General features: G+C 44.5%; 1 protein-coding gene and 1 long non-coding RNA gene across 2 annotated transcripts in view; one reads left to right on the top strand and one right to left on the bottom strand.

Moving 5' to 3' along the window:
• LOC121005886 overlaps positions 1-20,833 on the top strand; it is a 27,307-nt gene extending 6,474 nt beyond the window's left edge. Inside the window, exons 2-3 of the long non-coding RNA XR_005779975.1 lie at positions 1,308-1,310; positions 20,697-20,833. This is a non-coding gene — a long non-coding RNA (uncharacterized LOC121005886). The remainder of the gene's footprint in view (positions 1-1,307; positions 1,311-20,696) is intronic.
• M6PR (mannose-6-phosphate receptor, cation dependent) lies at positions 5,603-27,821 on the bottom strand. Its single transcript, XM_040438694.1, has 7 exons — positions 27,508-27,821; positions 24,149-24,289; positions 22,751-22,923; positions 22,166-22,275; positions 20,796-20,926; positions 7,970-8,096; positions 5,603-6,520 (listed from the first exon to the last, which is right to left on the bottom strand). Exons 2-7 carry the CDS (start codon positions 24,286-24,288, stop codon positions 6,398-6,400), a joined length of 804 nt encoding a protein of 267 aa, XP_040294628.1. The 5' UTR covers position 24,289; positions 27,508-27,821; the 3' UTR covers positions 5,603-6,397.

The raw sequence follows: 27,821 nt of genomic DNA, 5'->3' as shown, positions 1-27,821 counted from the left end.
TCCTAGAAAGTGCGGCTGACAAAAAGAAAGGCTTCCCAGAGGAGAAAGTAAAGAAGCCCCAGCCCTTTCGGAAACCCTCTAAAACAGTTTCCAATCTCACAGAGGGGAAAAGGTAAGACGGGGAGATGGAGCTACCCCAAAGGAGGTAGAGGAAGGGGTTTCTTGTTTAACCCATCTTCCAACACAGACAAGCAATGACATCAGGCCAGTCTTCGTTTATTCTGGGAGTCCTGGACTCGGGTTACTCAGAATCAGTGGATTCTCAGTACAATCCGAGAGGGAGTGAAAATAGAGTTTCACAGTCCACCCCCGTGGAGATTCCTGATAACAGAGTTTCAGTCCACAGATCAAAAGAATCAACTATGTCTCGACGTAAGGAAACTGCTAGATCTAAAGGCGATAATACAGGTTCCAGTGGAACAAAAAGGCCTGGGTCATTATTCAAGACTTTTCCAGATAAAAAAGCCGGACGGCTTTTTCAGGACGATTATCAACCTGAAGTCCCTGAACAAGTCGGTAGTCTACCACAGATTCAAGATGGAATCTATAAAGTCATCAATCCCTCTTATATCAGTAGGAGATCTCTTATGCACTATGGACTTAAAGGATGCCTACTATCACATCCCAATACATCCACTCCACCAGCAGTACCTCAGGTTTGCAATCAACCAGGAGGGCACGATTCTCCATTATCAGTTCCAGTGCCTACCCTTCGGAATATCCTCGGCACCTCAGATTTTCACGAAGGTGATTACAGAAATAGTGGCATATTTAAGACAACAACAAATAAGGATCATCCCGTACCTAGACGATTTCCTTCTGATCGCAGAGACAAGGCAAAGTCTACTAAGCAGTGTCCAACAGACCCTTGCCCTTTTCAAGGATTTGGGATGGATAATAAATTATGCCAAGTCGGACCTAGTTCTGAGTACCAGGAAACAGTTCTTGGGAGTCATCTTAGACTCAGAGACACAACATTCCTTTCTTCCACTACTAAAATGGGAAAGTATAAGGGAGAAGATAAGAACCTTTCAGAGAAGAAGGGACCATACCCTAAGAGAATCTATGCAGGTTCTGGGGTTAATGACATCTTGCATATCGGTCATACCATGGGCGCAGTACCATTCCAGATTCCTACAGAGCTCAATTCTGAGCGCATGGGACAAAAACCATCAGTCCTTGAACTCAAAAATAATCCTATCAAGACAAAGTCTAGATTCTCTATCCTGGTGGACCAACCCCAAAAACCTAAGGAAGGGGGTCGCCTGGAATCTTTCTCCATTCATAGTAATTACTACAGACGCAAGCCAGTGGGGCTGGGGAGCCCATCTAAAAGATCAATTCCTTCAAGGGAGATGGTCCAGTCTCGACAGTCGCAGATCCTCAAATTTCAGAGAGCTGAAAGCTGTTTGGGAGACCCTGAAGAGGGCAGAACAAACTCTCTCCGGCCACCACATCAAGATCCTATCGGACAATGTGACGACGGTATGCTATCTGAAACGTCAAGGGGGAACCAGAAACCCTCATCTTCAGGGATTATCAGACCAAATATTTTGTTGGGCAGAGGAAAAGGTGCTCTCAGTTTCAGCAGTCCATCTAAGAGGAGTAGAAAACTCCACAGCCGACTTCCTAAGCAGACACACGCTCAACCCGGGCGAATGGTCTTTAAACAAGGAAGTGTTTCGGCAGATCTGTCATCAGTGGGGACTCCCACAAGTAGACCTCTTTGCGGCAAGAGAAAACACCCAATTAAACAAATTTTTCTCTCTGAATCCAAGGGACAACCCTTTGGGGGTAGACGCCCTGTCCCAGGATTGGGACATGGATCTGGGGTACACTTTTCCTCCTTTCCCCCTGATTCCAGCGGTCCTAAAGAAACTGAAGATGTGCTCGATGACCCTCATTCTCATAGCTCCGGCCTGGCCAAAGAGGGCCTGGTTTCCTTTGCTGAAGGAGATGTTGATAGGAGATCAGTTACCCCTTCCGAGAAGGAGGGACCTTCTCCTACAGGGACCCCTGGAACATCCAAACCTCGACAGACTACGGTTAACAGCCTGGATCCTGAAAGGCAGATCATGAGGAAAAGGGGTCTGTCAGAGAAGGTAATATCTACCCTACAGCAAAGCCGCAAACCTATAACCTCAGCTATATATTTAAAAATTTGGAAAAAATTTACCTCATGGCTGTCACAAACACATCCTGGGGTTTCTGACCCATCTATAGGCTGCATTCTGGATTTCCTGCAGTTGGGGTTTGATTTGGGTTTGAAACCCAGTACCCTTAAGGTCCAGATTTCAGCCTTGAGTTGTTTTCTGGACACCTCCTTAGCAGATCACAGATGGATAAAAAGATTTATTAAATCTATTTCCAGAATGAGACCTACTATTAGGCAGACAGTACCACCTTGGGACCTAAATATAGTCTTAGAAAGTCTATGTAATCCCCCGTTTGAACCAATTGAGCAGTTATCTGACAGATTACTTTCTCTTAAGACCATCTTTCTGCTAGCGATTACCACAGCACGCAGAATAGGGGAAATTCAGGCCCTTTCTATCAGGGAGCCATATCTAAAAGTTTTGGAAGATCAGATTATTTTAAAGTTGGATCCATCCTTTCTACCAAAGGTGGTCTCTTCGTTCCATAGAAATCAGGAAATAATTCTTCCTTCTTTTTGTACCTCTTCCAAAAATGTGCAGGAAGAAAAGTTTCATTGTCTGGACGTAAGGAGATCCGTGTTAGCCTACCTACAAAGAACAGATTCGTGGAGAAAATCATCAAACCTTTTTATCTTGTTCGGAGGAAAGAACAAAGGCAATAAAGCCTCAAAACAGACTTTAGCTCGTTGGATTAGAGAAGCGGTTCGACAATCTTACGTGCTGAAAGGACTACCATGTCCATTGTCCATAAAAGCCCATTCCACCAGAGCGGTGGCGACTACTTGGGCAGAAAAAGCGGAAGCCTCAATTGAACAGATTTGCAGGGCCGCTACTTGGTCCAGTTTCACTACCTTTGTCAGGCACTATAGACTGGACTCTCTTGCCAACCAGGACCTAGGCTTTGGCCGTAAAGTTCTTCAGGCAGTGGTCCCCCCCTAAGTAATAAGCTGGTAGTTCTCCAGTGGGTGCTGTCATGGAGGGACGTCCTGGAAACTAAGATTTAGTCTTACCGGTAAACGGTTTTCCAGGAGTCCGACATGACAGCACCCGTTAATACCCCCCCTTTTTGTTTTTGGATATTGTTTCTTGGATCTCTATATATATATATATATATATATATATATATATATATATATATATATATACACATATATACACATATACACACACACATACATATACATACATACATACATACATATATATATATATATATATATATATATATATATATATATACACACAGAAATTCCAATGTGAAGTTAACATGGAAGTTCAAATAAACAGTTTGGATCCTATCTGGTGTAGTAATTTGGAAAAACACTGGTAAGAGGGGTGGGGAGGGGCCTTTTAACCTCTCACTTCCTGTCCCTACAGAGGTCCAATAGGATATCCTCCAGTGGGTGCTGTCATGTCGGACTCCTGGAAAACCGTTTACCGGTAAGACTAAATCTTAGTATTTTAAAAATCTCCAAATACGTTGCTTCAGCAGACTAACGCTGCAAGTCGCAAGTGTGAAGTGGGCTCAATCCACAGTCAGTCAAATGCATTTTCAGGGACCGCGCGATTCCAATGGTAAAGGAGGTAACCTCTTTAAAATCAGAGCCATCCGCTTGTGCATGTATGGAAAAAACATAGAGTTCCACAAGTATCCTCCTAAACACGGAAGGTCCTGTGAAATGTCAAAGATCGCACCAATAGTGAAGTATTGTCGTCACTTTCACATGTATTGTTATACTTACAAGCGCAAGTGAAAACGCAAGCACATCAGAAATCCAGCCGCCTCGTGCTTCTCCCAACTTTTCCTTTCCACAGAAAATTCTATGAGACAAAAAAAAAAAAAAAGGACCATCGCCAATAACCACATAAAAAGTATTTAATTATACTCACAAGACGCAGATAAAATATCGGCATATCAAATAGATATAACTAGTACTCCTGCCTGACCCGGATTTTGCTCCAAGCTTCATCAGGCGCGCCCTTTATCTGTGTTTGTGAGTATAATTAAATACTTTTTATGAGGTTATTGGCGACTGTCCTTCACTATGGGAGCGATTTTTTTGATGTCTCATAGAATTTTCTGTGGAAAGGAAAAGTTGGGAGAAGCACGACGCGGCTGGATTTATCTGATGTGCTTGTGTTTTCATTTGCGCTTGTAAGTATAACAATACTTCACTATTGGTGCGATCTCTGACATTTCACAGGACCTTCCGTGTGTATGAGGATACTTGTGGAACTCAATGTTTTTTTTTTCTATACATGCACAAGCGGATGGCTCTGAGTTAGTAAATAGCTTTACCATTGGAATTGCGCGGTCCCCAAAAATGCAGGAGAGTAGATAATGTTTTTTTTATTTTAAGACATTTTAGTGGTTGTCTGTGACTTTTAATAATCTGGGATAAGCCCTTTTATCTGTTCATAAATTTTCAGGAAGACTAAATGGAGCAAAGGCACCATCTAAAGTTCTAAGAAAGGTGCTCCACAATTATTTTATGAGGAATACAATTATTTAGTAGGACAGACCTGTCAGGAGAGATTATAGGTCATTTCTAACACATGTCCAACTTCAGACACCAATTTACAAGTGGGAAATCTACATTCTGTAAAGGCATTACTGATCCTCAGCTACAGCCCATAGTACTGCACATTCCCAATTCTGCAGACGTCAGAACTGAAATATCCCAGCATGCCTTGCTTGCTCAGTGTCTACACAGAGCCTAGCTCTGATTACTGAAATACTGCACCAGGCATTTTAAAGTAACCTGTCCTACACTATTATTAGAGCTCATCTTCCGTCACAGGCTTGTTGGACATTTCTGGTGACAAGCAGCAGAATTTTGAATGCAGCTCTGACATATCATACAGGCTGTAAATCAGAATCAGAACAAGAACAATGTATTTATAAGGGTACCAGCAGATGTTGAGGATTTTTTTTCCCCCACTTGGATCCGTGCATGAGATTAAACAAATTTCATGTACACTTTGCGGATTTTTTTTCTGTGTGGAAATTGACCTGTCGTGTGGTTTTCCAGGTCCGCAGCACGTCAATTATGTTTGCAGTTTTAGCTGCTGATTTCCCGCTTTTCAAATGAAGGGTGAGATCGGAGGCAAAACCACATAAAAAAAAAAAAAAAAAAAAACCCACACCAAAATTAGAAATTGCGGCTTTCGGATGCCGTTTAGGCACAGAAACGCACATAAATCCACATGGAAATTTTGCAGGTACCCTAAAGTTACTCATCTTTTTTTTATGTACATTATATTTGTTGACAGTTATTTTCCCCAAGGTGGACCTTTAAGGCCTAATTTGCTGGTGTTTTTTCCTGCATATCTTGTTAGCCACAAGTAGATTCCCCATAGAGGCGTTTGGACATGACATGTACTGTAATCTAACAGTTGTATGTCTGCAGTACAGAATGGAACATAAAAGGTAATACATTAGTTTAATTTTTTTTCTTCCCTTTTTTATTCTTTTGTTAAAAAACAGAAACAAAAAAAAAAAAAAAAATTCCAAAACTGCCAATAAGTCACACAAGATATAAACACCCGTAAAAAGGTAAATACCCCAAAACTGTAACAGAAAAAATATTAAGAGGGAGAGCTAAGCGAGAGAGTGGAATAGTGATTCAGATGCTGCTCTAAGTCACACATAAACCCAATGGTGATGAAACGTACAGTATAACCGCACAGGTTTGAGTGTCCCCAGTGTGTACAAAAGAGTTCAAGTGGGTTCAGTTTAGTGACGTTATTTGAGTGGCCATACACAAGTTTATTATATACCTTACACTTTATGTCAATTACGCTGTTTTGCCAATTAGTCCATCTTACAGAGGACTATTGTTGTGACCCTCAGAGCACTCATGTGTCTGTCCACACAGTGGTAAGACATGATCCAAAGAAAGGTCGTCCTCCATGTCTCTTCTATCGACTTCCTGACTTATCCCGAGTATGTTTCTTGGTTTACGGCCTGTACCCATGTAGTGCTAATACAGGAGAAGACATCAGGTTTATTTCTGGCCATAAACCAAAAGTACCACGTTGGCTATACTCCCTGTACAAAGCACAGGAGGTGGCTGCCCAGTGTAGGGTTACACTACAGAAGGGTTACGGGGGGCAGAGAACCCCAACTGCAGCAAAGGAGCAATAGGAAACAAAGGATTTTTAAGCAGCCGGGGGAAGAATGTTGTGGAAGATCAGTACTTCTTCCAATTGCTAATTTTTGTGACGATGTCATGAATGAATCACATAGGTAATAGGTGGTCATCGCGCTCTTCTGGCTCCTCTCCAAGTTGATCATCACCAACACCTCGGTAGGCAGTTTCTGAAGATCGGGGTTGAGACCGACACACAAAATCACAACCATCCTGAAAGGAGGAAAAAAAAATATCAATAAAACATGCCAGGACCTTGCCTCGTTGGCAGATCTTAAAACATGGAACAATCCCTCTTAGGGTCCACGTATATGGGATTATGACAGATCATTAAAGCGGTTGCATGAAATTACTGAAATGGCTGCTTTCTTTCTGAAACACCATCACTCTTGTCCCTGGGCAGCTTCTTGTATTGTACTTAGCACCATGTTCTGCTCTGCCTAAAAAAATAAAAAGGCAAAGGCACTTATCTACTTCCCTGTGATTTGTTCCAGGTCTAAGGGTCTCGACCCCACTGCTGCATGTGATTTCCCATCTGTCATCAGGTGCACTGCTGCAGCCATGCACTGGCCTCGCTGGTGACTTGTCTCCAAGTGGCACATAACTAATGAGGCCGGTCAATGGCAGGAGGCCACAATTGCGGTCCAAAAGGGACAGGAAGCAGCAGGGATAAGACCACCCATGCTAGAACAGAGTGCCAGTGACTAGGTTAAAGCGGTTCTCTGGGATTTTGCTGGCCTATCCTCAGGCTAGGTCATCAATATGTCATCGGCGGAGGTCCAACTCCTGGCAGCCCCAGTGATCAGCTGTATAAAGAGGCTGAAGAGCTCCGTGAGCACTAAGGCCTCTTCCTAGGCGATGCAACATCTCCCTCATTGGTCACACAGCCTAGGTGCAGCTCAGTCCCACTAAGGGTCCATTCACACGTCCGTTTTTTCTTTCCTGATCTGTTCCGTTTTTTGCTGAACAGATCTGGACCAGATCTGGACCCATTCATTTTCAATGGGTCCTGGAAAAAAACGGACAGCTCAATGTCAGATTTTTTTCAGGACCCATTGAAAATGAATGGGTCCAGATCTGTTCAGCAAAAAACGGAACAGATCAGGAAAGAAACAACGGACGTGTGAATGGACCCTAAAGTGAATGGGGTTGAGTTGCAATACCAAGAACAGGCGCTGTGCATGCTATGCTGTGCCGTGAGAAGGCCATGGTGCTCAACAGAGCTCCAGTGAGCCCAGCGGCTTCCTCAAACAGCTGATTGGCAGGGGTGCCAGGAGTTAGACACCCATGATCTTATATTGATGACCTATCCTGAAAAAATGTGGCGATCCCCTTTAAGTTTTGCTTTTTCTTTAGGCAGAGCAGATTTGGGCACTTAACTCCAGCTGGGAGGACAGCCAGGAGACATCAACGCAATGGCCAGCTGCCGAAATCAGTGGGTTCAGCCGACAGTTATCTAATAATTAAGGCAAGCTTTACTGAGGAGAGAGTCACCATTTGAGCGGATGAGAAACTGAAAACTCAATTCTTTGCTAAATTTCCCAGCACCTCCATAATCATATTAGTAACCTCATGTGCTCTAGCAGAAATCTAGGACTGTTTACAGACATCCGATAACTGTTAACCTTGGTTATACAGTTAAATATCACATCAAGTACGTACTGCGACTAGGTTGCCCAGATCTCTCCAGAAGGTGATGTTTGGAAACTGCTCCATACCTTTGGCTCCGACAACAAACCGCTGGTACAGGAATCCACCAATAATGTAAATTGCAATGAGTACAGCAAACCTAAGGACACAACATACACACATCAGTTTCACCATCATTTTGGAAAGAATATACCATCTAAAAGAAATACTGAAATCCTTCCTCCCTCATCCAAACTAGACCTTCCACCTTGATGGGACAAAACTTGTGCATTGACTTGTGGGGTGTATGGAAGGGACTCCTAATGTGTACGCTCACTTTTGTACCACGTAGTCAGGTTTAATAATGAACTGTAACTAGAAATGACTAGTGGGACTATGAGGAGGAGTGGAGGCAAACATTTAATGTTGGATCCTGATGATTTTCAGTGGCATCTGTTGACTAAATGTCTTGAGGCCTGTCCACGTTTGGTGAATGGACCAAACAAGATACAGCGCTCCCTCTCAGTCCTTTGGTTTCTCAGGATAAGAGTGCTGTAAAGTTGTACTGGTTTGAGGGGTTTTGCAACACTTGTGCCAAGTTCTGCGTCCAGTTCGTTGTTTAACTCCATGTCATCCAGCTTGAAGCAATAATGCAGTATAACTACAACTTGAATGGGCAGTTGTAATTACACGGCACCGCGGCTATAATCTAGACGACATGCAGTTAAACACTGAAGAGGATGTAGCGCTTGCACAAGTGCCATGATCCCAACAAACAGATGCTCATGGGGGAGGGGGGAGGTGACACCCCTGACACTGCACAACCCCTTTAAGGGTAGGTTAACATGGGTGTATATGCTGCGCATGTTCCACTGCAGAAATACGGGCAGAAAATTCACAGCATTTACAATAGCAGTAAAGTGGATGAGCTTTTCAAAAATATCTCATTCACATGGTGTGAAAAACACATGCACAGTAGCTGCACGTAAATTGACCAGCACTGCGGATTTGAAATATTCAGTCAACTTAAAGAGGTTGTGTCACCTTACACATTGGTGGCTTATCGCTGGGATATGCCACCAATGTCAGATAAGGAGCAGGTCCCACCTCTGGTACCTGTACCTACCTCTAGAACGGGGTCCCTAAAGTGGATAAGGGCACACTTCACATACACACCGCTCTCTCCATTCACTTCTATAGGATTTCTGAAAATTTAGGGTTACACTTACCGATAATCGTTTTTCCATGAGCCCATGACAGCACCCTTGAGAGACCGCCTCCATCCAGGACAGGAATCAGAAAATTTGGCGGAGAGCTCTTATAGCACCAGTTAATTGCGAAAAACGGTCCTAAACACAACTTTTAAGAAATAAATCCCGGGTGCCGTCATGAAAAAACGATTACCGGTAAGTGTAATCCCAACAGCACCCTTGAGAGAAGACTGGAATAGTAACTAGCGGTGGGGGGGGGGGGGAATCTGGGTTGGGGGAACTGCCTGTAAAACTTTCCTCCCGAAAGATAAACGGTCCTTAGAGTCTAAATCTAAGGCTACTTTCACATTAGTGTTTTCAATTCCGCTATTGAGATCCGTCATAGGAGTTTTGTCCCCATTCATTGTCAATAGGGACTGAACTGAACGAAACAGAACGCTCCAAAATGCATTCTGTTCTGTTTGGTTGCAAGCAGCGTTTTCCTGTCCGCGATGTGGTGTGGAGAAAGACAGATCCGTCCGGACACACAATGTAAGTCAACAGGGACGGATCAGTTTTCTCTGACACAATAGAAAACGGATCCGTCCCCCATTGACTTTCAATGGTGTTCAAGACGGATCTGTCATGGCTATATAAGACAAAATACAACTGGATCCGTTCATGACAGATGCATGCAGTTTTATTATTGCAACGGAAGCGGGGGTTTTTCAAATCCATGACAGAGCCGCAAAAAAACGCTAGTGTGAAAATAGCCTAACTTGTAGTGTCGAAAAAAAGTACACAGAGACTTCCAGGTAGCAGCCCTGCAAATTTGTTCTAAGGATGCATCAGCCCTCTGTGCCCAAGAAGTAGAAATAGATCTGGTTGAGTGAGCACCAAATCCAAAAAGGTGGAGATCCACCCACTGAGGAATAGGCTAAAGCGATAGCCCCCACTATCCATCTGGCTAAAATTCTGGAAGAGATCTTATTAGGGTACTTTCACACTTTCGTTGTGAGGACGCAGTTCTGTCGACGGAACTGCCTGCCGGATCCGGAAATCCGTGTGCAAACGGATAGCATTTGTAGACGGATCCGGATCGACCTAACAAATGCATTGAAACACCGGATCCGTCTCTCCGGTGTCATCCGGAAAAACGGATCCGGCAAATTTTAATTTTAAGTGTTTTGCCAGAACACTTGGTGCCGGATCTGGCATTAATGCATTTCAAATGGAAAATAATGCCGGATCCGGCATTCCGGCAAGTGTTCCAGAATTTTGGATGGAGAAATTACCGCAGCATGCTGCAGTATTTACTCCGGCCGAATACCGTAAGAGTGACTGAACGGATGCATACTGAACGGCTTGCTTTCCATTCAGAATGCACTAGGATATAAAACTGATCAGTTTTTTTCCGGTATTGAGCCCCTAGGACGGAACTCAATACCATAAAACTTTAACGCAAGTGTGAAAGAACCCTTACCCTGGTTTCTTCCTCCAAACTGCACAAACAGTCTAGAGGATTTCCTCCACTGACCAGTGACTTTCAGATATTCAGACAGGCATCTTTTAATGTCTAGACAATTGAGCCTCCTTTCCTTCTCGTTCTTTGGGGACTGACACAAAGATGGGAGAACAATATCTTGGGATCTATGAAAGAGAGAGACCACTTTAGGTAGAAAAGATGAATCTGGCTTAATGAGCACTCCATCCTCCAGGATATTAGTATAAGGAGGAGAAGCTGAAAAGGCAGAAACCTCACCCACTCTCCTGGCTGAGGTGATGGCCACCAGAAAAGTGGTTTTAAAAAGAAAACTTTTAATAGATAAATCCTGTACAGGTTCAAAGGGAGGTTCCATCATCCTAGACAAAACTAGATTAAGATCCCCGGGGGAACAGAAGACCTGATCACAGGCTTAAAGAACCTCCTAATCCACTAAGGGCAGAAACTTGTACTTTAAAATGGCAAGTCTTAGGTTCTTATCAAGACCCTTTTGTAAAAAATCCAGAATTTTGGACATAGGAGGGGGACTCAGAGGATCTACCAGGGTCTTAGAAAAATTTAAGAAAGTCTTCCATACTCTAAGGTAAACAGTGGAGGTTACTTCTTTCGTACATGATAAAAGAGTAGAGATAACTTCTTTAGATAGACTACGCTCTAAGATTTCCCCCTCAAATACCAGACTGTTAGATGAAGGTTTCTTACTTCCGGATGGAAGACAGGACCCTGGAACAACAGGTCCTGCCTGTCGAGGAATACAGGGATCTGAAAGGGATAGGTTCCTGAGCCAAGTGACCCAGGTTCTTCTTGGCCAGAAAGGGGCAATTAGAATGAGCCTCGTCTGTTCCTGCCTCAGCTTCTGCAATACCCTCGGAAGAAGTCTTAGAGGAGGAAAGGCATACAGAAGCTGATCCGGTCACGGCAGGGAGAAGGCGTTTATCCCCGATGGAAAATCTCTTGGATTTAGAGAAAAGAAGAGGCTGCATTTCTTGTTCTGTCTGGTTGCGAAAAGGTCTACCTGAGGACGGCCCACAGCTGGACTATCTGACTGAAGAGTCTCTTGATTTAAAACACCATTCTCCCTGATCCGAATGATTTCTGCTTAGATAATCCCCCACCTTATTTTCTGTTCCCTTTAAGATCACTGCCTTGATAAAAAGGAACATAAGGAATGATTAGTTAAAACATTTTTGCGGTTAAGGACATAATAGTTTCTGACCTTGTCCCTTCTTGCCTGTTTAGGTCGGATACCACCGTTGCGTTGTCTGAAAAATGTTTTACCCCTTTCCCACATAATCTGGGCAGGAAACCTCTTAAAGCTAACAGAACCGCTCTCAATTCCCTCACATTCTGTTAATCCTGGCTTTCTGTTGAACTCCACACCCCCGGCAGAACCCCCTCACTGACAAAACACCCCCCACCCGGTAGGACTGGCATCCATGGTGATGGTTACTTGCTCCTGTAGAACCCATGGGAAGCCCCGAGTCAGATTTTAAAGGTTCTAACCACCAGGTTAAGGACTCTATCACCTGAGGGATGAAAGGAAGTGGGGCATCCAGCAGAGACAATGACCCCTGCCACTCTATTACTTCTAAAAGACGAGAGGTTAGAAGATATACAGATTCTGCCACCACCAGAAGATTGTCCAAATAAGGAATAACCAGAATGTCTTTATCCCTTATGTGGGCCATAACCTCTGCCATCAGTTTCGTAAAAAGCCTGGGAGCTTGAGATATTCCAAATGGAAGGGTCTGTATTGTAAATGATGAACTTGAACTTCCATAGACACAGCCACTCCGAGATATTTTTGAAAATCGGCATGAATTGGGATGTGATAGTAGGCATCCTTTAGGTCTATGATAGCCATTACACAGTCTTTGAATAGATGTTTTATTGCAGACTATACGGATTCCATTCTGAACTTTTTGTATTTGAGGTACTGATTTAAGGCTCTCAGGTTTATAATCATTCCGAATGATCCGTCTGGCATGGGTACGAGAAACAGAAGAATAAAAACCCCTCCCTCTTTCTGAGTCTGGGACGGGAACTAGGACCTTTTTCTTTATAAGCGAAAAGACCTCTTGTTTTAGTGCCAAGTCTTTCACAGAATTTGGAACTAGATTTGCAAGTTTTAGCCTTTCCGGTGGGGGGGGGGGGGGGGGGAGAAACTCTAGACGAAAACTGTCCTTTATGATACCAATTATCCAGGGGCTTACAAATATATTTTTTCTTTTCTTTAGTCTCTCTCCCTCCCCCGCCGGACAGTAACCTTAATTGCTGAACCGGCTTCAGCCCTGATGTGGACTGAGTATTAAAGAGGAATACTTTATCCTTTCTACCTCTGTTTTCTTTCCAATTATTTTGCCTTTTGTCTGTTTTATTGAATTTTTTTCTGTTTCTGGGGTCTGGAAACAGGAAAACCTTTTTTTATTGTCAGAGGCCTTTTCTAAAAGGTCATCCAAAACCGACCCAAAATGGAAATCTCCCTGGCACGGGATAAAGCAAAGCTTATTTTTTTTAACCTGTGTCACCAGACCATCCCTTAAAGGGTTTCTGTCACCCCGCAAAACTTTTTTTTTTTTTGGATAGTTAGATTCCTCATAGTGCGATATAGGAGAATATAATGCTCTTACTTACTTTCATGTGGCCGATTCTTTATAAAACGAACTTTTATAATATGTAAATGAGGGCTCTACCAGCAAGTAGGGCGTCTACTTGCTGGTAGCTGCTGCAGAAATCCGCCCCCTCGCCGTGTTGATTGACAGGGCCAGCCGTGATCTCATCCTCCAGCCGGCCCTGTCAGTAACTCAAAAATCGCGCGCCTCGCGTCATTCGGCGCAGGCGCTCTGAGATGAGGAGGCTCGTATCCTCAGCACTCCCTCAGTGCGCCTGCGCCGATGACGTCTTATCTTTCGGTGATGTCATCGGCGCAGGCGCACTGAGGGAGTGCTGAGGATACGAGCCTCCTCATCTCAGAGCGCCTGCGCCGAATGACGCGAGGCGCGCGATTTTTGAATTACTGACAGGGCCGGCCGGCCGGAGGAGATCACGGCTGGCCCTGTCAATCAACACGGCGAGGGGGCGGATTTCTGCAGCAGCTAGCAGCAAGTAGACGCCCTACTTGCTGGTAGAGCCCTCATTTACATATTATAAAAGTTCGTTTTATAAAGTTTCTGTTTCTCGTCCTTGATGGAGGCGGTCTCTCAAGGGTGCTGTCATGGGCGTAAGGGAAATAGCCACGTGAGCATTCTTGGCTATTTTTGGAAGTCCCATAGAAATGTACAGACAGAACAGCGCTCATGAACGGTACACTCTCATTCACTTTAGGGGCTCCATTCTAGAGTCAGATCCTAGTGAAATGCCACCAATGTCTGAGGTGAGACAAACCCTTTAAGCTGTGGTTTTCCCCTCTGAATTTCATTAAAAAAAAAAAATATAATACATACCAAAAACAACACTGATAAGAACTTCGGCACTTAAAGGGAACCTGTCACCAGTTTTATGGTGTCCTAACTAAGGGCAACATAAATTAGTGACTGATTCTCTTAGCAAAATGCTGGGTCACTTTCTTTAATTGACCCAGTCAATCTGCCAACATCTTGTATTGAAAAGCTCCAGCTGATAATGATGAGTCATGAATATTCATGAGCTCCTGACTCTCCCCGCCCACCTGCTGCTGAATGACAGTTTGTTCCCATATGAATCAGCAGCAGGTGGGCAGGGGAGTGGCTATAGCTCTGAATTAAATATACGCTGGACTCAATGACATCACGCTGGACTCAAATCAGCTCATTGGCATGTGGCATCTTTGTGTGTATATTATGAGGTAACCATCTGTCACACCAGTAAGTGAATACATCTAAGGTACTTTTTACTAGTTAATGATTGTATATAATTAGTTCGATTAATCAAATATCCACATGACAGGTTCCCTTTAAAGGGCATCTGTCAGCAGATTTGTACCTATAAAACTGCCTGACCTGTTACATGTGCACTTGGCAGCTGAAGCTGTTCATATGTGTCCCCATTGCTGAGAAAACCATAATTGCTCTTACCGGTTATTGTTTGTCTTGAAACCCATGATGGCACCCATGCGACTAGGACCTCCCATCCAGGACAGGAAACCTGAATCAACAAAATGGTTCACACCCCCACCACACCTCAGTGATTATAAAAAACCGACCTCCGGAGGCGTGCCAACCACCAAGAAAGAACACACATATTAGTAAAGAAGAGAACCTATCCGGTAACTCCTCTAATTTCCCATGGGAAAGAAGCTCTATAAACTATAATTCTATATTGACCTTTTTTTTATATTTATTAGGGAGGGAATTTTTGGGGTGCTATCATGGGTTTTAAGAAAAACAATTACCGGTAAGAGCAATTATTGTTTTCCCCTCACCCATGACGACACCCATGCGAGACTAAATTATAAAAAGACAAAAGGAAAAATTAGGGGGGGGGAAGGGCGGCACTATAGCTTGTAGCATTTTTTTCCCCAAAGGGCGCATCTGAATCAAGATGCAGTCTGTAATGTTTATATATATATATATATATATATATATATATATATATATATATATATATATATATATATATTATATATATAAAAAAAGGAGCTCCAAGTAGCGGCTCTACAAATCTGGGCCAAAGAAGCATCTGCCCTCTCTGCCCAAAAGGTCGCAATGGCCCTGGTAGAATGAGCCCCAAACCCCATTGGAGGAGGCAGGCTAAGAGAAGAATAGGCAAGAGAAATGGCATTCTTTACCCATCTAGCAATAACACTAGTGGAAACTTTGCAGCCACTACACTTTCCCTGAAACTGAATAAGGAGATTTTCATCTATCCTCCAAGGTGACGTGGAATCTAGGTAAAACACTAGACACCTCCTGACATCTAGGTAATGACATTTTTCTTCTAACGTATTGACTGGATCTGGGCAAAAAGAGGGTAGTATCACATCCTTACTTCTGTGAAAATCTGAGACCACCTTGGGCTGAAAAGATGGAATTGGTCTAATAATCACTTTATTCTCCAAAATCGTGGTATAGGGAGGAAAGGCAGAAAAAGCTTCAATCTCAGATACCTGTCTAGCCGAGGTTATTGCTAGAAAGAAGGCCATTTTAAAAGAAAGCATATTGATAGAGATTTCGCTTAATGGTTCAAGAGGCTTCTGAGATAGGGCCGAAAGAGCAGTATTCAAATCCCAGGGAGAAGACAATGGTCTTAAGGAAGGATGTAACCTGGAGGCTGCTGACAAGAATCTTTTAATCCATGGATGATCAGCTAACCTATAATCAAATAAATAACAGAGCAGCTATCTGAACCTTTAGTGTGGAAGCCTTAAGTTTCCTATCTAGCCTTGCTTGTAAAAAAAAAAAAAAAAAAAAAAAATACTTGGTATTTCTGGAGATTTAAAAAAGGGATCTGGGCTCTGACCTAGGAAGGTAGAAAAAAAAATTATTATTATAATTTTTTTTCTTCTGAGGTAACCGCCTTCCTACTTTTTACTAGGGATCGACCGATTATCGGTTTTACCGATATTATCGGCCGATATTCAGGATTTTGACAGTTATCGATATCGGCATCTATTTTGCCGATATTCCGATAACGTATGGGGAACACAGATCGCGCTGCTCAGTGCTCTCTGTGTTCCCTCAGCAGCACAGGGGAGAAGGAAGCAGTGTCTCCCTCGTCCTGTGCTGCTGCCGCCAATGAGAGGAGAGCAGACAAGAGGAGGGGAGGGGCTGTGGCCGCTGCGCCACCAATGAAGAGAAATCTCTCATGCATTCATATACAGGAGGCGGGAGCTGGCTGCAGAATCACATAGCCGGCTCCCGACCTCTATGAGCTGTAGCTGCGATCTTCGGTAGTTAACCTCTTAGGTGCCGCGGATCGCAGCTACCGCTCATAGAGGTCGGGAGCCGGCTATGTGATTCTGCAGCCAGCTCCCGCCTCCTGTATATGAATAAATGAGAGATTTATGTTCATTGGTGGCGCAGTGTGCCCCCCACCCAAGCCCCCCCAGTTTTAATCATTGCTGGCAGTGGCCACAGGGTCCCCTCTCCCCTCCTCCTCCGATCGGAGCCCCAGCAGTGTAAGCCTGGGGCTCCGATCAGTTACCATGGCAGCCAGGACGCTATTGAAGCCCTGGCTGCCATGGTAAGCTCCATGCTGCTGTGTGCACAGAGCAGCAGGGACAGTGTGAGATCCTATTCACCCTGATAGAGATCTATCAGGGTGAATAGGACAAGGGTTCTAGTCCCTAAGGGGGTTAAAAGTTAGTAAAAAATAAACTCCAAAATATTAAGTATAAATAAAAAAGAAAGCTTTACAAAAAAAAAATGAAGTTTCACAGAATATTGGTATAAATTATCGGCTATCGGCCTGAAAGTTCACAAATTATCGGTATCGGCCCTAAAAAAACAATATCGGTCGATCCCTACTTTTTACCAAGGTAGAACCCCCTTCCCGACCAGACTTCCCTTTCAAAATCCATGCTGAAAGATGAAGGACTTCTTTACTAGGGTCCGCTAGTTCATCCCAGCCCAGAAAATGCTCTCTCAATGGTAGGGACCATGGAGGCTGTACTGCCAACCTCAGAAGATTCAAATACCAGGAGCTATCAGAATAACCAAGGCTTCCTCTCTCTCTAATTTCTTCAATACTTGTGGGATAAGGCAAAATGGAGGGAAGGTGTACCCTAATTCTTGGCTCCAGTCCTGTGTTAACCCATCCACTGCTGATGGGCTGTCCAAATGTTGGCTCTTTGAGGCGAAAAGGTCCACTGTAGGAAGACCGTACTTCTGGACACCATTTTCCCTGTTTTATGGAGACTCGACTCAGGAAGTCAGCTATAACATTCTCCTTCCCCTTCAGATGTAGCGCTGAAAGGAAAAGCATTCTACTTTCTGCTATGCAAAAGATCTCCTGGCATAGATGTAGGAGGGAAGAGACTCTCGTTCCTCCTTGACGGTTTATGTAGGTCACCACTGTTGAATTATCCAAATAAAACAATCTGTTTTTTTTTTTTTATTTCCGGAAGAGCCACCGTCAGTGCCATCTCTACTGCTTTTAAATCCTTGAAATTGGAGGATGCTTTTCTCGTAATCAGATCCCACCTCCCTTGCCAGTATCTATCTGTTCTGGGAGTGGGCTCCCCAACCCCAAGGGCTGGCGTCTGTGGTAATTATGGTCTGGTCTGGAAATGTCCATGGAACTCCTGCTGATAGATGTTCTGGTACCGTCTACCACAACAAGGAGCATCTTGCCTTTGAGGAAAGGTGGAATTTTTGATCCAAGGAATAAGGGGAGCCATCCCACAATCTTAGGATGTCTGCTTGAAGATCTCTGGAGTGGATCTGTGCATAAGGTACTGCTGGGATTGCTGAGGTCATCTGCCTTAGTACTGCCATCGCTTCCCTGAAAGTGCACTGGTAGGACAGGAAGACTGACCATATTTGTTCCATAATCGCCTCTCTCCTTCGAGGTGGAAGAAAACTTTTTTTGTAAACAGGAGTCCTACTGAATCCCCCCCAAAAAACGCAAACCTGAGAAGGAATCAGATTAGATTTTTTCCAATTGATTATCCAGCCTAGATTTTCTAAAGTGGAGCATTTCATATCTTTTTCTAGCCCTTCTTTTCACAGAGCGACTATAAAAAAAAAAAAATCGTCCATATAGGGCACCAGAGTAATTCCTGTCTTAAAAAAGCCGCTAACTCCGCTACCACTTTGGCGAAGACTCTTGGGGCTTGCGCTACACTGAAGGGAAGCGCTCTGTATTGGAGATGCAGCAACTTCCCCTGAACCCAGACTGCTGTTCTTAAAAACTTTTGGGAGGAGGAATGGATTGGAACATGGTAATACGCATCCTCCAGATCCAGGCTTGCCATCCAGCAATCCTGGAAGAGGAGGTTCACAGTTGTTTTTATCGTCTACATTTGAAATTTCTTGTAGACCAGGGATTTGTTCAGTTTTTTCAGATTTAAAATAACCCTGAATATTCAATTTGGTTTCTTCACCAAAAATAAAGGAATAGAACCCATTGCCCCTCTCTGTCTTGGGGACTGGATAAACTACGGGATGAACTGCCGGAGTGAAAAATTTTTGGGACGAGAAAAGAACTCCAGCCGGAATCTGTTTTCTATTACACTTAGGATCCACTTGTTCTGAGAAATGGACCTCCAGGCTGGGAAGAACTGAGACAGTCTTCCACCCACCTGACTTCTGGAGTCATTGCGGTTTGTCTTTTGGTCCGTTTTCCTGGGTTTTAAACAAAACCCCCCCAGATCTGTTAGGAATTTTTTCTCTTTCACTTCTATTACTTTGCCTACACCCTTTGTCTTTTAAAACTGGCCTGGGGTTTACGAAAAAAAGAAGAAGTTTTCTGGGGAACCGGAAACCCCTTCTTTTTGTCAGAGGCTCTCTCTAAGATGTCATCAAGAGAGGAACCAAACAATCTAGAACCTTCACATGGGAGAGAGCAAAGACTAGACTTGGACCCTTGATCCCCTTTTCCACGATTTAAGCCAAATAGCACGCCTTGCTGCATTTGACATGGCAGCTACTCTGGCAGAAAAACGGACCACATCAGTAGAAGCGTCTGCAAGGAAATCTGCTGTCTTGAGGAAGGTTGGGAGGGAAAACAGTAAGTCCTCTCTAGGAGTTTTGTCTCTAATATGAGATTCTAGTTGACCTAACCATAGCCTTAATGACCTGGAGACCCAAGAGGTGGCAATGGCCGGCCTGAGACTTGTAGAGGCACATTCCCAAGTAAATTTAAGATAAACGTCTGCTCTTATCTAAAGGATCTCCTAAACAGCCTAAATCCTCAAACGGAAGAACCGATTTTTTGGCTGTTTTAGCTACAGGGGCATCTACAGAAGGAGCTCTGTCCCATACGACTCTTCAAATGGATATTTTCTCTTAACAGAATTCAGTATAAAAAAAATTTCTGTCAGGATTTTTCCATTCTTTCTTAATCACTTAATCAGTGCTTCTATGTTCTTATGAAAAGAGAAAACTATGGCGTTTCAAGGCCCTCAAAAACCTGGTCAACGATAGTCTTAGGCTGTTTTACGTCCTCCAATTGCATCGTGGTTTTTAACAAAGGCTCAGTATCTTCAGGTGGAAATAGCGCTTTCCCCGCTGAATCCTCACCTGAAGACATAAAATCAGAAGATAAATCCTGACCTCATTCTATGTCTTCGTCTTACCCAGAAAGATCAGAATCCATGTTATAGGTACGCCTTTCTGGTGATTTCGGACGGCCCCAATGGTTTTAGATGAGCTATGGGATTCTTCCATGACTAACTTATCTATACAAGCTTGACATAGTGGTTTAGCATATGAAGCTGACAATGCTACTCTACATCCTCCACATTCTTTATGTTTAGTTTTGCTGGAAGATTTCTTAGGTGTTTTTGCTACCTACAAAAAAGCAAACACCCAAATTTATTAGTAGAGAATCAATCTCACCAATTCGTAGAGTCAAGCTTCCCCACTCTTCAGGTCCAATACCAAGCTTGTGGGCCTCGAGGGTTCCAAGGGATCGGCGCGTCTGGCTTCACCTAGTTCCCCGGAAGAAGCCGCCCCAGCGCACATCGCATCGGGAGCATGCTCCGCCATTTTGGAAGTGGGACGCTGGCCACCGCACTACTATGGACCGGGAGCCGCCTGAACACTGCCACAGCAGCTCCCCAATGAGGCTTGGGAGGAGGCAGGAAGCAGAACAGACTTAGGCGACAGCTCCCCCAGGAGACTTACGCCGCCAGGGATAGGTCCCGTTAGGGTGTTGTAGACCGAGACCTTCCCCAGCCCCCCCCCCCCCCGAAGGTGAGAACCTTAAAAAATTTTTAAAAAATTATGTTTTATTATATGCAAATAAGCCTTAGGAGCAATGGGCTCAGCTCTCTCTGCAATGACTCCTAGAGGCTAGAGGCTCATTTACATATATTAAAACTATTTTTTCTCAGCAATGTGGGCACATATGAACACGAGACCAAACACAGATGCCATCAGCTGCCAAGCGCACATACAACAGGTCAGCCAGTTTCATAGGTACAAAGCTGCTGACAGATGTCCTTTAAGATTAAGAAACCTACAGTAACCAGATACTGGGCCATATGAAAGTTTTCTACTTTCCTACAGTCCATGAGAGAACTCACACAATGAGAAGGATGGAGCCCACGCTGAGATGAGACTCTTCAGGAGGACAAGCAACACTGCTGTCCATCTCAAATAGGTAGAAACAGTCACTTGTCTTGTCTCTATACTCAGCAACTACCATGAAGCCGTCCTGAAATAGAGGCACAAATACGTTAGCACAAAGCAGCATCAACTAAACTGTTATACAGTAACTCAAGTCCCATAAAAATCCCATTTCCCCATCATCCACATGCCCATCAGTTAGGTGCAGAAACACTACGGGGAAACGCCAGATATCTCCAAGCGCCAAAAAAGCTGCATACAGCTTGTTTATGTCTGCTCTTTTCACACTATGGATGTTGGACCGGTGCCCTGAAGTGGAAAGAGGCTGTATACAGGTACATGGGGTGGACAAAATTGATATATACGTTGCCAGCCTTAAAGCTGTGAGGCTTTCACAACTACACACACCTGAATACATGATAGGTACCTACACATTATGAACCAGTTTTGTAAGGAAGAGTAAACGCAGTCTATTGTACCTATATATTTGTAATGTGCCAGAAGCCACCAGACTCCTCTTCTGTCATATAAGAGTAATAAAATATACATTAGGGCTCATGCCCACGAGCGTACTGGCTGTAATGCAGACCGTAAACGGACAGTCCGCAGTATACGGGCACTGGCCGTGTGCACTCAGTGGTGTGGATGCAGACCCATTGACTTAAATGGGCCCACAATCCGCAACACAAGACCGAAGATAGGACTTCACCTATCTTTTGCTGAGTGGAGGCACAGAGTGGAAGCCCACAGAAGCACTACAAAGTGCTTCCGTGGGCTTCCCATCCATGCCTCTGCAACGCAAAAAGATATAACATGTTCTATCGTTAGGCGTATGTTACGGATTGCAGACCCATTCAAGTCAATGGGTCTGCATGCGCAAATGTAGTATACTCGACCAGTGCCCTGCATTGCAGACCGCAATTTGTGGTCTGCAGCATGGGTACAAGGCACTTAAGATGGTGGGCATGAGTCCTTACTCTTACATAATCGAAAAGCTCTTTTACCACACAATACTGAAACCAGACAGTTGAACGGCGCGAAACCAGCGGCAACGGGGCGTTCGCCGGCGCATGCGCAGTAGTTAAAGCGATGCCATGCCCAATACACCCCATTAGCCCAGTTGTCCATTTATGAAGGAATAACAGAGGAACAGGAACAGGACCACTCAGAGTTATAGGAAAAGTTGAATTGCTATATAGGAGGGATAGGGACATAAAAACACACGTCAGGAGAGGTGAAAGGTCTTCTATAAAAGAACATTGCAATTAGGCTTTTTGGCAAATTCTGTCAATTCTCAGCCCCCCCCCAATAGTAAGCAAGTTCTTACCGCCAGTGTTTTCTTGTTACAGGATATCATAATCATTGCTTTCCTTGGCTCTCCACCACAGTGAGTGTCGTAATTCTCTCCAGAAGAATAAGTAAGTAAGATCCAATCAGCTGCCAAAAAAGAAAACAATTACTTGCCTTGTACAGTTGTAGTTTTAAAAGGGCATCTGTCAGCAGACGTGTACCTTTCCTAAGTACAAATCTGCTGACAGATGCACTTTAATGAACCCAAGTATGGGAGAAGAGGAATTGTACAGAAAGGAACTGGTCACCATGTAAATGCAGCGTCCCACTCCCCTGATGAGCAGGCAATTGTCCTTCCCGACAATCTCTTCCTGTGAAGGCCCCTTTACATGGCCTGATGTAAGAAGTGTGCCGCCAACCCCCCCCCCCCAAGCAACAACTTCTCCTCTCTCAGTCTCAAGATTTACATTTCCAGGAGTCAGAAAAAAGTGGGTGACAACTCCTATAAGGAGAGGTATAATGGCTGCCATTTCTATTTGCTCCAATGGGTCTGCGCCACAATACCAGACACGACCGTTGGACAGGAGCGGTGCCGTTTTCTTTTTCGGCATCGAGAACTTACTTCCATTGATGATGCGAGTGTCGTTGATGCGGCCGACCACAGTGATATGTTGTTCTTTCGTTTTGTTTTGCACCAATCCTTCATTGCTGCTTTTGCTGCCATTGAAGACCCCACCACAAATGACTAATGTATAGGTATAGGAGTCTTTGCCATCGTAAGAGGTGGTCTCAAACCTGAAGCAGTAGAACAAGACATGAAATCCATGAACTTCAGCAGCAGGACTTCCCCGACATCTCGGAAAACAATAAGCAGTAAGAAGTGAAATTCCTTTAACCCCTTAATGACCCTCCTATTTTGGGCCTAAGGCCTTGCATTTGTTTTTCCTTTTTTCATCCTTACAATCTAAGTGCCATAACTTTATTTGTCAATTGACGTAGCCGTATAAGGGCTTTTTTTTTTTTTTTTTCAGTGCGAGTAGTTTTAAAGGGCATCTGTCAGCAGATTTGTACCTGTAACGCTGGCTGACCTGTTACCTGTGCGCTTGGGCAGCTGAAGACGTCTGTGTTGGTCCCATGTCCGTATGTGCCCACATTGCTGAGAAAGATGATGTTTTAATATATGGAAATGAGCCTCTAGGAGCAACGGGGGCGTTGCCATTACACCCTCTCCACTTTGATTAACAGGACCAGGCAGTGAAAACGTGATCACGCCCAGCCCCGACTTCTAAAGTGCAGAGAGCGTGGCAGATGCAGAGAGAGCAGAGCCTCTAGGTGTAATGGCCACGCCCTTGTTGCCCCTAGAGGCTCATTTGCATATATTAAAACATTTGACGCCATTTTTTAATTAACATCTAAGGGTACTTTCACACTAGTGTTATTATTTTCCGGTATCGAGTTCCGTCCCAGGGGCTCAATACCGGAGAAAAACGGATCTGTTTAATCCTAATGCATTCTGAATGGAGAGCAATCCGTTCAGTATGCATCAGTTCAATCCCTCTTACGGTATTTGGCCGGAGAAAATACTGCAGCTTGCGGCATTAATGCGCAGACCTTTAAAAAAATAAAATATGAAAATAATAAATACCGGATGTGTTTTTCCGGATGACACCGGAGAGACGGATACTGTATTTCAATGCATTTGTCAGACGGAGCCGCATCCGGATCCCTCTACAAATGATATCCGTTTACATACGGATTTCTGGATCCATCAGGCAGTTCCGGCAACGGAACTGCCTGCCGGATCCTCACAACGCAAGCGTGAAAGTACCCTAAAACTCTAGTGAGCCCTTCATAAAACAGAAGGTTTAGAAAAACTTAAAATTAAAAAAGGGACCCGACAGGTGGCAGAGCTGTAGACATGGCGCCTGTACTATGGCATAGCTCAGTACTCCGAGGTTCTCTCTCTAGCGTGGCTGAGTGCTTTGCCGTTATCCTAAAAGACGTGACTGTGTCCCGTTACCTTTGGTGCTTCAAGGGGGCCAGTCTGTCGAGGACAGCTTGTTCAGAGGGGGACATCTTGTTCAGTTTGCAGTCATCAACGACTTGAGCAGCCACAACCGAGACGGCAGCTAGGCCGACGCACAGCAACTGAGCGAACATCCTGCGACAAAGAACAATGGGAATAACGAGCTTTACTCAACTACTGGCAGATACCTGTGAGAATACAATGGTCCAAGATCTTGGGCCACCATCCATTCCCAGAATTCAAGGGGCTCTATAGACCACCCAGGGCCCCTTTGGCACTGCTCAGAGCTTCGCACGTAACATTCAAAGTGTAAAAAATAACTGTAAAGATTTGATTCGGTTTTCTACTCAAACTGTCAGATTTTCATAGAGATTTTAAGAAATGTACATTGTTATAAAAAAAAAAAATATATATATATATATATATATATATATATATATATATATATATATATATATATATATATATATATATATATATATATATATATATATATATATATATATATATATATATATATATATATATATATATATAAAATAATTCACTGCCGCGGCTCTGGCGGTCCCGCCAATCCTGCAGCAACGATGTCATGAATACAATTCACGTGACTGCTGCAGCCAATCATCAGTCTCAGTGGTCACATGGTCACTGCTGGAGCGGTCACGTGACATCATCGGCACATACCACCCTGATAGTTATAAAAATAAAAATAAATTTTTGGGCCTGTTAGGTAAATAGGGGCCAATAGCTACGCTCATCGTATCCGCAGGAGTTCTCCAGTCGCATCCACTCTCTAATACCACATTCTGTCTCAGGCAGAGAACTCCTCTGAATAAAGGAGGCGTTTGGACCACGCAGCAGAGCGCCCCCAGATCGCAGCTTCTTCCTGTTTTTGGGAATGGGTGAGGGTCGAAGCTTAGATTTCTGACTTATTTCCTCTTACACAAAGTTTCACTTTCAGGGTTTTATATAAACTCAAGTGCAATTCACATTCTTCCGGCAGCAGGTCGTCGGCAGCGCACAAACTGCTCGGACCTGTTCTAGAAGCTTGGCACGTGGAGAGGAGTAAATAGTGCCATCGCTACAAGCACCAAGAAGCTTCCTTCATGGCAGCATAAGGGGAAGCTGAAGTGCACAGACAGGGCCGAGCGATCGCAGGAACGCCAAGTGCTTCAAGTATTTAAAAAAAATATATAATTATTATTTTTCATTTCACCAGAATCATACATGACCCGACATCAAGGGACAAAGATTGGACATGCTGGAGTTTCCAGCTTTTTAAACATTTTTTTAGCCCCTCATGCTTGGCGGACATGTCACCGATGAGGCAAGTCATTGGCTGCAGCAGGAAACGTGACTGCCCCCATCAGTGCTGGAAGTTTACAAGAGCGGACCGAAGCACGACAAACACAGCGGTGGGCCAAGGGAGTCAGAAGGGGTTAAAAAGCTGGAGAACCCCTTTAATAAATACAAGTATGAACGATGTAAAAGCCACCTTAGACTTTGAGAGGTTTATCTCACGTAGACATTTGGACACAGATAGGGGGGGCCCCCGTTGGGAACCCACTCTATGAGCCAGAAGAGAAAGCCGATCCGTAAGAGCGTCTCGCCTTCTGAAATACGCCGCTAATCATGTGTTGTAGGGACAGCCATTTTCAAGAAACAGCGCCACATCTGTCCACGGGTGGGGAGTGGTACTGCAGCATTGCTCTACTGGGGCTTAGCTGCAATACCACACACAACCTTTGGAGAGAGGTCACACAGTATTTGGAAGAAACCAGCCAAGTCTTCCTAGGCTTGTACAACCGCTTTAAAAAGGGTTCTCCGTGCTTTTAATATCCTCAGGATAGGTCATCAATATGAAATCGGCAGGGGTCCGACAACCGGCAGCAGTGCTGATCAGCTCTATGAAGGGAAGGGGCGGGCAGTGCGTGGGTGCCGTCTCCCTTCCTGCTCGCTGCTGCTGTCTATGGTGAGCAGGAAGAGAGAGAGAGGCGGCCCACACTGCGCACGCCTTCTCTAATACAGTTGATCAATGGGGGCGCTGGGTGTCGGAACCCAACTGATCAGATACCGACGACCTATACAGAGTACAGGTCCTCAGTATGAAAGTCTCAGAAAACCCCTTCCACCGTTGGATAATTTTCTATTGTTCTTATTTCCTGACCAATAACAATAACTGAATTTGAGGTGCGGCCCCTGTACTTCTATTTGGAGTCACCGTGAGTTATATGCCCCCAAAGTAGAAGGAGGTGGACAGTGATATTTGTATGGATAAATGAGTATTAGGCGATGTTCACAAGCGGCAGATCAGTTGCCGAAATATCTGGGACATGTGAATGGGGCTTCCAGAAATCCACGCACAAGCAACAGAGACAACTTCATTCCAGTGTATGGACCTCATATTTGGATGAAGTTTGCTGCGTCTGAACCCCCCCGAAGGTTGTCCTACAGGACGAGTCACCATGTGAACGGCCTGTGACATAAGCTGGACATGCAGGTTTTGAGATACTGGTATTGGTATGGATAAAGATAAATGGCCCCTGAAGATTGTGGAGATAAGCGGTGCCTGCAGGTTTTGGTTCCTGAGAAGCTACCATTAATATGGATGAATATATGTGGGACCTACAGTCATAATATGGGTACAATATGATTGGGAGAGAAACAGGAACTACGGGCACTGGGGCCTAGGTACTGGTATACTGGGAGAGATAAGAGGAACCATCAAGTCATATTCAGATATTAGTCTTGATATGGATCAATGAAGACAAACAGGACCTAAAGGTAGATGAGATAAGTGGGGTCTATATATTTTGAGATAAGTGCCACCCGTGGACTTGGGATCTTGATGTGTGAATAATATTGTGCCCATGGGTTTGGGATCCTGGTATATGGAGGACATAAGTGGTGCCCATGGGAGTGAGTCATGCCTCTGCGGGTAGAATATCGTGATGAAGGTGACAAGTGCTGCCTGTGGTTTTAGGTCTTGATGTGCAGGAGAGAGAAGCGGTGCCTGCGGGCATAGAATCTTGAAGCAAGTGAGACGGAAGCTGTCGGGGTCCAGACATGAGGGAGAGATAAGCGGTGCCTGTGGATTCTGATGCGGGTGAGATAAGCGGTGCCTGTGGGTATGGGTCCTAATGTGTGGGAGAGATAAGCGGTGCCTGTGGATTCTGATGTGGGTGAGATAAGCGGTGCCTGTGCGCTGATTGTGGGTTTGGGTCTTGATGTGTGGATGAGATCAGCGGCGCCTCTAAGGCTTGTTTCAGGTCTGCATCTTTCATGGGCTCTGGATTTGGGGCCACATTAGGGTCTCGGACCCCCAGCGGGCGCTGGACGCCACCAGTTACCTGTATGGATCCTGGAGCCTCCTGTAGAAGTGTTCTTCGGGGTCCTGTCCTCGGTGGCTCTCGGGGCCACACAATATCTAGAGGTATCTGTGCTAAGCAGCAATGGAAGAGCAGTAACTACAGTGTGCACTATTCATCTACCCCAATGTAACAGTGGGCACGTCACTGACGTCAGTCTCCAGACCCCCCCGACTAATATCTGACCATTGCCTGCACCGAGACACCGGAGAGATCAGCCCCCGTCCCCCCACAACGTCTCCCTGCCTGTGGTCACGTGACTCCTCACTCACTTCCTCCTGTCACTTCTCCTTCTG

The sequence above is a fragment of the Bufo bufo genome, chromosome 6 (genome assembly GCF_905171765.1).
Source record: "Bufo bufo chromosome 6, aBufBuf1.1, whole genome shotgun sequence".
NCBI classification, from domain to species: Eukaryota; Metazoa; Chordata; class Amphibia; order Anura; family Bufonidae; genus Bufo; species Bufo bufo.
The sequence above is the reverse complement of the archived record's forward strand: the minus strand, read 5'-3'. Positions and strand labels throughout refer to the sequence as shown.

Bases quoted from the DNA above. Each gene is read 5' to 3' on its own strand.
- M6PR (XM_040438694.1), bottom strand. From the start codon at position 24,288: ATGTTCGCTCAGTTGCTGTGCGTCGGCCTAGCTGCCGTCTCGGTTGTG. The intron at 20,927-22,165 runs GTAAGAACTTGC...CCTCTATTTCAG, and splicing joins GTAACAAGAAAACACTGGCG to GACGGCTTCATGGTAGTTGC. The intron at 8,097-20,795 runs GTGAGTTCTCTC...TTGTGTCCTTAG, and splicing joins GGCTCCATCCTTCTCATTGT to GTTTGCTGTACTCATTGCAA.